The 13,277-nt window shown below is 33.1% G+C and overlaps 2 protein-coding genes across 2 annotated transcripts; one reads left to right on the plus strand and one right to left on the minus strand.

Moving 5' to 3' along the window:
* The first annotated feature begins 1,525 nt into the window (after positions 1 to 1,525).
* LOC131602268 (ABC transporter G family member 15-like) lies at positions 1,526 to 7,822 on the plus strand. The gene is made up of 9 exons (XM_058874343.1): positions 1,526 to 1,896; positions 5,021 to 5,100; positions 5,206 to 5,667; positions 5,740 to 5,862; positions 5,981 to 6,112; positions 6,233 to 6,517; positions 6,614 to 6,886; positions 7,007 to 7,114; positions 7,328 to 7,822. The coding sequence occupies exons 1-9, from the start codon at positions 1,689 to 1,691 to the stop codon at positions 7,682 to 7,684; spliced, it is 2,028 nt and encodes a 675-aa protein (XP_058730326.1). The 5' UTR covers positions 1,526 to 1,688; the 3' UTR covers positions 7,685 to 7,822.
* A 152-nt stretch (positions 7,823 to 7,974) lies between these two features.
* On the minus strand, positions 7,975 to 12,698 carry LOC131602269 (protein TRAUCO-like). The gene is made up of 2 exons (XM_058874344.1): positions 11,512 to 12,698; positions 7,975 to 8,917 (listed from the first exon to the last, which is right to left on the minus strand). Exons 1-2 carry the CDS (start codon positions 12,575 to 12,577, stop codon positions 8,277 to 8,279), a joined length of 1,707 nt encoding a protein of 568 aa, XP_058730327.1. The 5' UTR covers positions 12,578 to 12,698; the 3' UTR covers positions 7,975 to 8,276.
* Between the last annotated feature and the right edge of the window lie 579 nt (positions 12,699 to 13,277).

Here is a 13,277-nt window from a genome sequence, read left to right on the forward strand (position 1 = left end):
TTTCTATTTATAGAGACATTCATACCATTTAGTAAAGGGAAACATCTTTTGAATTACTGGTTGTTAACAATTGTTATATATATTTCCGTTCAAAAATATAACCCAAACATTGTACTGATTCGGTGACAAATGTGTTCAGTCCGTGCGCGCCTTGAATTACAAGACATCGGTTTGATTCCTCATGGCTGCAATTTTTTGCAATATTGTAACGGTTGCAATTTTTCGCAATTTTGTAATATTTCAAAATATAACAAATAAAACATAAAATTGCTTTAAGCTAGATTTGAACATAGAACATTAACATTAACATTATCATTAACCTTCTCTACCTCAACCAATAGACCAATGCTTCCTTAGTGATTTCTTTGTCAAAAACATAATGTCAATTATATTTTGGAAATTCTCCAACAGTAACGTGTGTGGAGAGGGAGAGAATTAGAGAAAATAATTGAGGGTGAAAAGTGTAGACTTCCTCATTAATTTTCTCACAAAATACCCCAAAATATTCATACTTGTTACATTTTACTTTTGCTTGACATTTTACAAATGGTGCATAAATAAGAAAGAAGAGATGTTGTGATCATATCAAGTGATCGAATTCTACAATCTGATCTTTAAGGCTTTGTTTGCGAGTTTGGAGGGGAGGAGAAGGCTTCCGAAAACGAAAATTTAAAAAAATATAGAAAAATATTTGACATTTATTAAAAAAATGATTTTGTTTAGAATGATAAAAGAGTCATTATCATTACTAAACTTTTAATTTTCATAATACTATAACAACCTAAAAGATATTTAGAAAATTTATGTAAGCTCTCCAAAACTCTCCTTCTATACAATTTTTTAGTTCCCGCATTTTATGGGGTTTTTAGTATCATGAAGAAAACCAAACCCTTCAAAATCCTCTTACTCAAAATTTTTTTATTCTTTTCATCAAATTCTTCCTAATTTCCAAAGTCCTCGTCTTCCTTCCCCTTCAAACTCGCAAACAAAGCCTAAAAAAATACGTTTGAATTTTATGTATTAGAAGGAGTTTTAAAAAACTAAAAGGGTGACCAAAGAAAAGTCTTCAAAACAAAATTAAAATCATAGATTATTACCTCCTAGGAACATTTGTGAATCCGTGCACAAAGTTAGCAGATGTGAATGTTTAATGTTATCTTAAAATTGAATTGATGTAACATAGAATTAAAAGTTTCAACCTCCTAGGAAGTACTAGTACTTTATTGAAGGATGTCTTTCACCAATTCTCCTGCTCACGAAAAGCCCATATCACAGAACAAACATATTAATATTACATGGGTGGTTACCGTTAGAATACAATAACAAATAGTTACAACTCGTATTTTTACATCAAAATACATATTTGTTCCGTGCAAGACAGACTACTGTAAAATGGTCTAAAACTTATCACCGATAAACTTTGACTAATCGTTATTGTTAAACTGCTACTAATCTATACGTAAGTTTTAAAAACTTGAGATGCTCTGACAAATGTATTTGTAATTTTGTACTATGTATTTATGAGTAATGTATCTTTCACTTTTTTTTCATGTACCAAATATAAGTGGTGACCCATATTACATGTCTATATATATACAAGATAGGTACATGGCATGAGTAGAGGAAGCAAAATGTTATTTGTTTTATGTTTGATTAAGAAAGCTTAAAAATTGATTTGGTTTGAGGAAATGGAGATAGAGGTGGAGAGAGGGATGAGTTCAAAAAGAGGAATGCATCTAGTGTGGGAAAATTTGAGTGTTGTGATTCCAAATTTTGGGAATGGACACACAAAGAGGTTGCTTAACGGTTTGAATGGATATGGTGAACCAAACAGAATCATGGCTATTATGGGTCCATCTGGTTCTGGAAAATCTACTCTTCTTGATGCTTTGGCAGGTTCATTTCTTTCTATAACAACTATTTATATTTTGTTAATAATGGTTTTTTTTATTAAAAACTTTTATTTTTGAAAAATGGAAAACAATCCTAAGGGAAGGTACTGATGTGTTTGATCTCTGTCTTCTTCTTCTTCCTTAAGAAAGAAAATTGTAGATTATTTTGGGTAATATAAAAAAACAGACTTAAGTGCCCAATATTTTTCATAATGTTTCCAAAAATTTTCACTATTTTCTTGAAATGATCAAATCTGAAACTAAGAACATATTAATATAACTTTAAGGGAAGGAGTTCATCTTGGCCATAATGTTAAAAAAGAAAAAAATTCAAATGACATCTTTTATATTGGAAAAACTTAATAATACTCATATTATAAATCTTACTTGAGTTGATTGTGTTTTGGTGAACAGTATGGTATTAATAGAATTTAATTGGTTACCTACCTAGTATTAAATTATTGAATGTTATGTGTTACTACCATTTTATATTAATTTATTTTAAATTAAATTAAAATTTTAAAGAGATTTTGTTTAAATATACCGACATACAATCAAAATTTATGGATGTTAAAAAAACATGCTTGTTTTTTTAGGTGAACAATAAGTTATCCCTGAAATTTTATTGGTATAGACACTAAGATGGATGATTTAGATAGATCTATGGATAATTATATTTTACTTATCATTTGTAAAATTTATATTAATAAATAAAAGTTTTTTAGATTAACCTATTAATTTAGAATACAATGACAAAAAATATTTATGCTTTTCAAAGAAACGATTAAGTCTCACCACCTTTTCATCATCACAATTCCAAAGTGTTTCGTGCCAATTTACTATTTTCTTGAGGCTTCAAAGAAATTGTATGAATAAAACGACTTAATTTTTTTCACCAGTCACTATCTATTTACTATTTTCCCTAAACATCAGTTTTTTCCTCTTTAATTTTTCAAATTAATTAAAAAAAAAACTCTCTTTCTCTCTCTGTTTTAGAATTTCCTCTATTTTCCTACGGGAAAGGGATTTTCTAGCTTTTTAAGGGAAAATTAGAGTAACTTTAGGTAAATTGTGGATGAAATTAGGGGTATTTGCGGTGCAGTTTGAACGATTTTGACGTTAAAAATCATCTGAACTGCGAAAAAAAGTACGGTTTAATTTGGTTTGGTTGATTTTCAAAAATAAAATCGAACCAAACCAGACTAATGTGGTTTGGATTGGTTCGGTGGTTCAATTTTTTATAAAAAAAAAAAATTATTAGGCCATACATACACATATATAAGAAAATATAATTTTGTGTTTAATCGTTCATCCATACACATATATAGGAAAATATAATTTAAAATATAATTTTGTGTTTAATCGTTCATACATTACCATAAAAAAGTTTATAATTATCAAAATAAAATTATAATTTGTTACATAAAAATGCTTTTACAATTTTATCTTAGGTCTAAAGAATGATATAGATGAAATAACATTCATAAATAAATATTATACAAAGAATAAGATAAAATATATTTTGTCAAAATAGTATTTATAAATGGATAATATTTTTTTTATGATATATAAATTAAAATAAATATCATACAAAAAATATGATAAAATATACATATAATACTAGTTGATTTCTCTAAAAAATTAAAAAATATATATTTTGTAATATAATGTGGTTTGGTTTGGTTCGGTACGATTTGCAAAATACAAACCGCAAACTGAACTGTGCAGTTCTGCTAGAAAATGACTCAAACACATTCAAATAAAATGCGATTTTTACCGTTTAGGTTCGGTTTGACGATTTTCTTTTGGGTCGGTTTGGTTTTGAATACCCTTAGATAAAATAAAGGTGATAATGGTGTTGATTTTGGAGGAGGAAAAATGTGAGAGAAAGTGAATTATGAGAGATAGAGAAAAAGTTAGAGGATGGTCCTTACTCTTCTCTACAGGGACACAACTTTGAGAAGAGAAAAAAATTATTTTCTGTTCAAAAATACCTAGTTTTTTAAGCTTTAAAAAATCTTAATTACATATTACAATTCTAGGAAATTTCCTAGAGATATGTTATATGGTACGGATGAATGAACATAATAAAGACAAAAACTTATACATGAATAACATTTGTGCAATAAAAATAGAAACAGTTTTGCATGTGCTTGACATAAATCTACAATGAATGGTGATTTTATTGGTGTTGATTTGACACTTTATTCTTTGGGCCCTTTACAACTAGAAATATAGATACATATCTAACTATCACTTCATGGTAGATAGCTCTTGCCTTCCAAATGCCTCTTAACAATTCAACTACATGGGATGAAAATTTTGTTACATTTCACACTGTAATTTCAAAGTAGGAATGGATTATAAATTTATCATTATAGTTTTTAAAAAATGATGAGCACGTGAAGCCATTAAATTGTAGCTACCTTATTCTTCATTCCTTGAAAGAATGGAGCAAGAACTTGGTATTTTCTTTGATGAATTTAAGATTGCCAAAATTAGATATAGGGAACATATAGTCTGTTTATTCATTTGTGCCATCATAATTAAACATCTATAACAAACCCAACAAACAAGTCCTACACGACTCACTCTCCTTTGGCCCATGCATACTTTAAAAGTATAAACAAACTTCAAATATTTAGAGACAATTCATAAATAACATCTACTCTTGGGAGATTTTTATATTTTCTTAAGATGTGTCACAAAAAAATTGGTGGGGAAAACCTAATTAATAATCTAAAATTTCAATATTGTAATTTGAGTTTCTCGGTTCGCAAGGTTTAATTTAATTAACAAATACTTATATCGTTAGGTTTGATATATTATTCTGGGTTCAAATCCTATATCTCACTGTATAGTTGTGTGTATGACTTTCTGATTATTATCGTCACTTCGTTTACATAAAAAAAAAAAAATTGAATTTGGTCTAATTTAATCAAATTTTAAGATAATGATTGCTCCCTATTTATTAAGTTAAATTGTATATCTTATAAAATATTTGTCACAGTTAAACTATGACAAAATAGGATCTCTATTTATTTTGCCACAATTAAATTGCAGTTAACCTACACATGACCTTCAATTACGGTTCTATTGAATATATAATTGTATTCTTTGCATTGCAGGTAGACTATCTAGAAATGTTATCATGTCTGGAAATGTGCTTTTAAATGGAAAGAAAAGGAGTCTAGACTATGGAGTTGTAGTAAGTAACTGACATCACATATACATATTACATGAATCTATATACACAATTAGAAGTTAATTTTCCATAATAGTAACAAATTTTTATGTATCAAACACAATACAGGCTTATGTGACACAAGAAGACATAATGTTGGGAACACTAACAGTCAGAGAAACAATATCATACTCAGCAAATCTAAGACTTCCAACAACAATGACAAAACAAGAGATAAATGACATTGTTGAAGGAACAATCACTGAAATGGGTCTTCAAGATTGTGCAGATAGGCTTATAGGAAACTGGCACTTGAGAGGTATAAGTGGTGGTGAAAAGAAAAGACTAAGCATAGCACTTGAAATCTTAACAAGACCTTGTCTCTTGTTCCTTGATGAACCTACAAGTGGTTTGGACAGTGCTTCAGCTTATTTTGTTGCTCAAACTTTGAGAAATATAGCTCATGATGGGAGAACTGTGATTTCTTCTATTCATCAACCGAGTAGCGAGGTTTTTGCGTTGTTTGATGATCTCTTTCTGCTTTCTGGAGGTCAAACAATTTACTTTGGACCGGCCGAAAATGCAGTTGAGGTACGTTTTGTATTGATGTCGGATTACGTGTTGCGTTCGTTTGGAATAAAATCTGATATAGTTTTTATGCAGTTCTTTGCGATAGCAGGATTTCCGTGTCCGAGTAGAAGAAACCCTTCTGATCACTTTCTTCGCTGTATTAATTCAGACTTCGACACTGTCACGACTACTATGATGGCCTCCCGGGGAACACATGTATATAACAATTTGTGGTTGGATCATAGTTTCATTCTGGTTTGGGCGGTTTAACATAGTTGAACCATTATTGAGACGCGTCTTTGGTACTATATTAATTTAATTTCTTTGAATGCAGGAACAAAAAACATTAGCACCGTCTACGATGAACTTATCAACAGCGGCGACCAAAGCAGTACTCATAGAGAAATACCGTTGGTCTGAATATGCGACTTGTGCAAGAGCAAGAATCAAACAAATGTCAAACTTTGTAAGTAGCATTTTTTTTTTACACACAGGATGCTGTAACTTGTAACCTAAGTCTTCTCTAATAACATGAACAATTTTACTATGTGAAATTATAAAGGCTGAGGAATCGTGTTGGTTACAGGACGGGCGTGGTTATGAAAGTAAAAGCAAGAGCCAAGCAAAATGGTGGAAGCAACTATCGACTTTGACTCAAAGATCGTTTGTGAACATGTCTAGAGATGTAGGGTACTATTGGATAAGGTTAACAATCTATGTTGCTTTATCTTTGTGTGTTGGAACAATCTTTTTTGAAGTTGGTTCAAGTTATAATGCCATTCTTGCAAGAGGAGCATGCGGCGCTTTTATATCAGGTTTCATGACATTCATGTCTATAGGAGGATTCCCATCATTCATAGAGGAAATGAAGGTATCGAATCAAACGCCACTAATATTATCGACTCTAACACTTAGTGACGAAGCGAAAGACATGTTTTCATTACTATTTTTTTTTCCTATGTTGCAGGTTTTCTATAAAGAAAGGATGAATGGATATTATGGAGTTGCAGTCTACATTCTGTCCAATTTTCTCTCTTCTTTTCCTTTTGTAGCAGTCATGTCCTTTGCTACTGGGACTATAACGTATTATATGGTTAAATTTCGACCCGAGTTTTCACATCTTTTGTATATTTGTTTGGATCTTTTGGGATGTATTGCTGTTGTGGAGAGCTCAATGATGATTATAGCTGCATTGGTTCCTAACTTTCTTATGGGATTGATAATTGGAGCAGGTTATATTGTAAGTGTAATATAACCCTTTATATATTTTAGTCATTAAACATATTTGGCTTTTATCATAATGACTTCTAAAATCATAGTTAATTATGGTTGCTAATTGAAATATATCATGTGTGTGCAGGGTCTTATGATGATGACTGCTGGCTATTTCCGGCAGATCCATGATCTTCCTAAATTCTTCTGGCGTTACCCAATTTCATACATCAATTATGGAGCATGGGGATTGCAGGTAAATTTAAGAGTATCAACATTTTTAAAACAACTCTATGTAAACTTTGTATAAAAGTTCGAACCCGCACCCTAAAATCTAATATACATGCACAGCTATCAATTGAGCTATAAACTCTTATAAACACTTACATAGTTACATGTTTATGCCAATTGCAACTTTTAATGTGTTAGTGTGTGACATAACCTTATTGATTATGGGGAATGCATGCAGGGAGCATTCAAGAATGACATGATTGGAATGGAGTTTGGTCCATTGATAGCTGGTGGACCAAAAGTGAAAGGAGAAATAATCCTCACAACAATGCTTGGAATGAAGGTTGATTATTCAAAATGGTGGGACTTAGCTGTGGTCATCTTCATCCTGGTTTTGCTAAGAGTTATTTTCTTTTTCATTCTCAAATTCAAGGAGAGAGTTGTACCTTTCCTTCACAGTATCTACACAAAGCAAACACTGCAACGAATCATGAAGCGGTCTTCGTTCAGGAAAACTCCGTCGTTCGCTTCCAAGAGACACCAACCACTGCATCCATTGTCTTGTCAAGAGGGTCTCAACTCTCCATGTCATTGAATTCCATTGTTTCCTGATATAAAATGCACAATATTCACACACTATATATATTACCCCCAACATTATATAATAATGCATTTGGATATACTGTTTATTTCTATATTAAAGAAACTATTATATAATAATGCATTTGGATAATACATGGTTCATAAGTTTTTAAATTTTTACTTTTTTCCATATAGTTTTTTTTTAAATTATAAATTTCACAATTATTTACAGAAATTATACATTAACTTCAGTTAGTACTTGGCAATGCATATATTAGTGCAAGTGTTGCATTCCCCTTGGCATAACATAAGAACTAGCTCGATATATTTTTTTTGCAAAGTTATCAAACAGTTGATTCATGCATTTGTAACTAGATGGCTACAAATATCCAAAAGGACAGTGCCAGAGAAACTACAAAATATCTGACTAGACCCTTGAAAGTATAAGAATTTTCCATGGATTTTAAGAATATTAAGACCTTCGAAATGTTTACACCACTAACCTAGTCATTTAAGAATCAACCTAATATCAACTTAAGTTATGGCAGAATAGGAACCCATCCATCTGTGCAGCAAATATACTTGCCAAAAATTTGTAGCTCGTGCTATTCTTCATTTGATTTCTTCTCAGCAGACTCTTCATTTGATTTCTTCTCGACCAACTCTTCATTTGATTTCTTCCCAACCGACTCTTCATTTGATTTCTTCTCCACCGACTCTTCATTTGATTTCTTCTCAACCGACTCTCCACTTGATTTCTTCTCAACCGACTCTCCACTTGATTTCTTCTCAACCGACTCTCCATTTGATTTCTTCTCAACCGACTCTCCACTTGATTTCTTCTCAACCGACTCTCCATTTGATTTCTTCTCATCCGACTCTCCATTTGATTTCTTCTCCTCCGGCTCTCCATTTGATTTCTGCTCGTTCAATTCTCCATTTGATTTCTTTTCTTCTGATTCTCCATTGGATTTCTTCTCGTCTGACTCTCCACTTGATTTCTTCTCATTTTCAACTTGATTGTCAAAACCATGATGTGGAACTTCAATCATTGGCTTGGGAATAGGCCGTTCATTGAAATCTTCAGGAAAAAATTCAAAGTCAGGACCAAAGTTGAACTTTACTGTGCAGTTTGGTTCATTTGGCAAAGTATACATTGAAGCAGCAGGATAGTAACGACCACCATAGAGGTCCTTGAAAGCAACACCTTGGCATACACCATTTTTAAAGAAAGACATTTCACTTCCTGCACAGAGAGGAGAATATTTGAAACCGAGTAAATTTACTTTCCATACTCAAAATACAACTTATTTATAGCAAAGGAAATTTAACAGGTGTTCCATAAGCAAGGGATATAGTTGTTCAATGGCCATAGCATTTCAATTGTAGTAGATATGGTGTTTCAATAGCTTGTGAAAATAGTTCATTGTATGTGTATAAATTGCTTTCAACTTATTTTCACAAGCTTTCAGATATAAGTAAAGTAACTTATTGAAGCAGTTCATACACAGTTCATGCGGAATTTTCTCATTTATTTTTCAATTATAGAAACATGTACATAATCAATTGAACGAATAAGTTGTGCACCTAAACGCAACCTATATATTATGACTAATGGGCTCTGACAGTTTTGCAAGCTAGATTTCGGCATATTACTAAACACAACCTATATATTATGACTAAAGGGCTCTGACAGTTTTCCAAGCTATTGAGGTTCCCATCCCAAGTAATCAAGCACCCACATAATTCCCAATTAGTGAATATTCAGACATTGAGATTAAGGAATTCAAATTGCTATGTGCCCCAAGTCTAAGACAGAAATGCGGCAGCAGCATTACACATAGAACCAAATCAGGATCAAATTACGATCACCTTCGCATAATGTATTTAGTGGGTTTACTGTCTGACAACTACAACTACCGGCCAAAAATGCATTGGAGGCATCTAAGTTACCAAAAAATGTCACACCCATGACTAAGCCAATCAATATACTCAAGAGCATTGATCATGAAATAACAAAGCATTCAGTAGGTTTAAAATTACTATCATTTTAAAAAAGTATTGAAAAAAGAAATACAGAGTTCTCAAATGAAGTCCTCAGCAGAATCATCGCTAGCATACACTTGAATGGAAATGGTGGATGCATATGAGAATTTCCTCACCCCCAACGTACGGATGCTATGTTTTAGATGGTGTTTTCATAATTCTACTCAGTCTTGCTAAATGTGTTTCAAAGAAAAAGAAAACCTTGGGGTCACACTTCTATCTAATTTCTGTTGCAAGTTACTGGGTTGCAAGGGGTGGAAGTTTTTGGCATAATCTCTCATCTTCTATCTCCGGCCTTGTTTATGTCTTTCAGTTCACTCACTCTCTTGTTTTCTCTCTTGGATGATGTAGTCTCTGTTTCATCAAATCTCAGAAATTGTTTGAGTGCAAAAACACTTTTTTCATATGTTTATTGTTCTTCATATAAGTTGATAACATGTTTTTATTTTTGTTTTGCGGGTCCTTTCATTATGGATTTTTCATCTGATAGAACATAGCATAATTTTTGTCTCTACAAAGCCCAAATACATAATACAATATAGATGGAGTTTTCATAATTCTACTCAGTCTTGATAAATGTGTTTTCAAGAAAAAGAAAACCTTGTGATCACTGTTGCAAGGGCGGAAAGTTTTTGGCATAGTCTCTTGTCTTCTATATCAGGTCTTGTTTATGTATTTCTATTCACTCTCTCTTGTTTTCTCTGTTGGATGATGTAATCTCTGTTTTATCAAATACCAGAAATAGTTTTTGAGTGCAAAAACACTTTTATCATACGTTTATTGTTCTTCATATAAGTTGTTAGCATCTTTTAATTTTTGTTCTGAGGGTCCTTTCATTATGGATTTTTCGTTTGATAGAATATTGCATAAATTTTTGTCTCTAAAAAACCCAAATACATATTATAATATAGATGGCATTTTCATAATTCTACTCAGTCTTGCTAAATGGGTTTTCAAGAAAAAGAAAACCTTGTGGTCACACTTCTATCTAGTCTCTGTCACAAGTTTCTGGTATGCAAGGGGTGGAAGTTTTTGGCATAGTCTCTCGTCTTTTATCTCAGGTATTGTTTATGTCTTTCTGTTCACTCCCTCTCTTGTTTTCTCTGTTGGATGATGTAGTCTCTGTTTTATCAAATCTAAGAAATTGTTTGAGTGCAAAAACACTCTTTTCATACGTTTATTATTATTCATATAAGTTGTTAACATCTATTTCATTTTGTTCTGAGGGTCCTTTCATTATGGATTTTTCGTCTGATAGAATATCATATAATTTTGTCTCTACAAAACCCAAATATATAACGTGATATAGACACGATATGATACAGGAAACTTTAGAAAAAGAATAGATGGAGCATACTAGATTCGCTAATATATGAAGAAAGTAACTCGGCAGAGCACTCTCCCGAGTTACGAACTTGTGACAGTGAAATAAGAACGCAGCAACTCAGATCAAAAACACGAACCAGCAGATGCACAAGATAATGGAGCATGAAAGGAACTTCAGGCTAATTTCAATGAGAGCACAGGACAATTCAACAAGAAGCAAGTGCAAACCAGAGATATGATGGCCCCTCACAAAAGACTACTACTTTTCATCAACAGATATAATAAAGCAGTTTCAAGGAAGGTAAACTGGTAAAAATAAATTCTCACTATCTAGCATCTACACTCTACTCTACGCAAGGTACCAACTAACAAATCAATCAAACATACCCATAAAATCAAAAACTCTAACATCAAATAGATGATAAAATAGAAAAGCATAGAAACCAAACAATAGAATTGAAGACTAACCAGGCACAACATTGGGTGGATCTTCCTTAGCTTCTTGAGCCAATGCATACCTTTGTCCTTTATACCAAACCAACTGCTTGTTTTTTGGCACATACTTATCTCCATCAGGCAAATTAATATAGAACCCAATAACATCACCTACTCCATAACCTTCATCACCATACTTTTCTCTCAAAGCCTTATGAATCTTACTACCATCAATATCCCTATACCCAAAACTATTCCCATCATACCCAACAGGCGCCTGCAAATCACCCTTCTCCGTAGCCCAACCTAAACGTGTGTGACCAGTCTCCCCTAGCCTCACAACCTTTATCTCAAAGTACCAAGCTCCTTCAGTTACCCCTCTCGTTGTCCTAACCATTCTATAACCCTTTGTGCTCCCTGCACTCAACCTATCCTCACTCAACTCTACTTTCTCCGCTTTGTATATCTTCGATAGACATATCTTCATATCCGGTGTATCGTCCGTTTTATCCGGAAACCTCGGTACCGGCGTCACCAAAACACTGTCCTCTCCACCATTTGTTTGGTTGTTGGTGTTGTTGTTATTATTGTTGTTTTTGTTCTTCTTTTTCCCTTTCCTGGTTGATTTTGTTGCCCACACATTATTGCTCTTTTTCTTCGATTTCTTCACAGTTCCATTCGCCGGTGTCGACGTTGTTGCAGTTGACGCAGCAGCATTTCCCGTCCCGTTGTTTTCCTCCGGCAATGACACGGACTCGTCCTTGACGAGAGAGGACAGTTGCTTCTGCTTCTTCGGAGGCGGTTCCTCTTCATCTTCGTCGGCATCTCCTCTACTCTGTTTCGGGGAATTCAAGCCGTTTGATGCAGCTTCGTCGGAGGAAGGTTCATCGGAGGGATCGAGCTCTGATTTTCCGTCGTTTTGGGGTTCGGTGAGGGTGTCAGAAGGGGTGCTGGCAGTGACGAGAGGTGCGTATGTTGATTCCATATCGGTGGCGACGGAGGAAACGGGTTGGTCGGCGGTGGGTGCGGTTGTGGTGGCGAGTGGAAGGTCTTCGTCTTCATCTTCTTCGTCTTTGTATGTTGCTTGAAGTGTATCCATGGGAATTAGGGTTTTGAGTGGAAAAGTATCGGAGAGGATTCAATCTGAAAAGGGAGGGTGGTTCCGATGAGAGGAGAAGGAGGAGTGAGTAGAGAGAAAATAGAAGAAAGTGGTGAAAACTTAGACACCCCGGTTTGGATTGGGTATTTAGTTTAAAGGCCCAACGGACCAATAAAATCACTCTTTAGCACTTCATAGATATTTAACCTACCACCCCAAAAATTGAATCTGGCACCCCAATATTATAATAATGCCAAAAATGTCAATGATAAAAAAATAAAAAGTTTTATCAGAAATTTCAAAATTTTGGATAAAAACAAATAAATTTTTGTTAAAGATTTATGAGTTTTACCGGAAATTTCAAAACTTAAGAAAATTTTAATTTTTTTATCAAAAATTAATCAACTGTGAAGTATCTGGTATAGTGAAATCTCTCACAGAGTGTGAGGGGATTGGAGTACCCTTGTTGAAAATAGTGGTGTTCTTTACTTTCAGCATCTATTTTTCAACACTTTACCATTTACTTCAGTTTTGGAAAAATAAGAATATCATCTCTAATGATCATAACCGGAAAAATGTAATAATATCGATTAATCTAATTCAACCCCTCTTAGATTATAATTTATACTTACAAATATGATTGAAACTCAACAGACACACAGTTCATCAACAGGTAAAAATAAAGGATTCGATAAATAGT

Source organism: Vicia villosa, linkage group LG5 (genome assembly GCF_029867415.1).
Source record: "Vicia villosa cultivar HV-30 ecotype Madison, WI linkage group LG5, Vvil1.0, whole genome shotgun sequence".
NCBI classification, from domain to species: domain Eukaryota; kingdom Viridiplantae; phylum Streptophyta; class Magnoliopsida; order Fabales; family Fabaceae; genus Vicia; species Vicia villosa.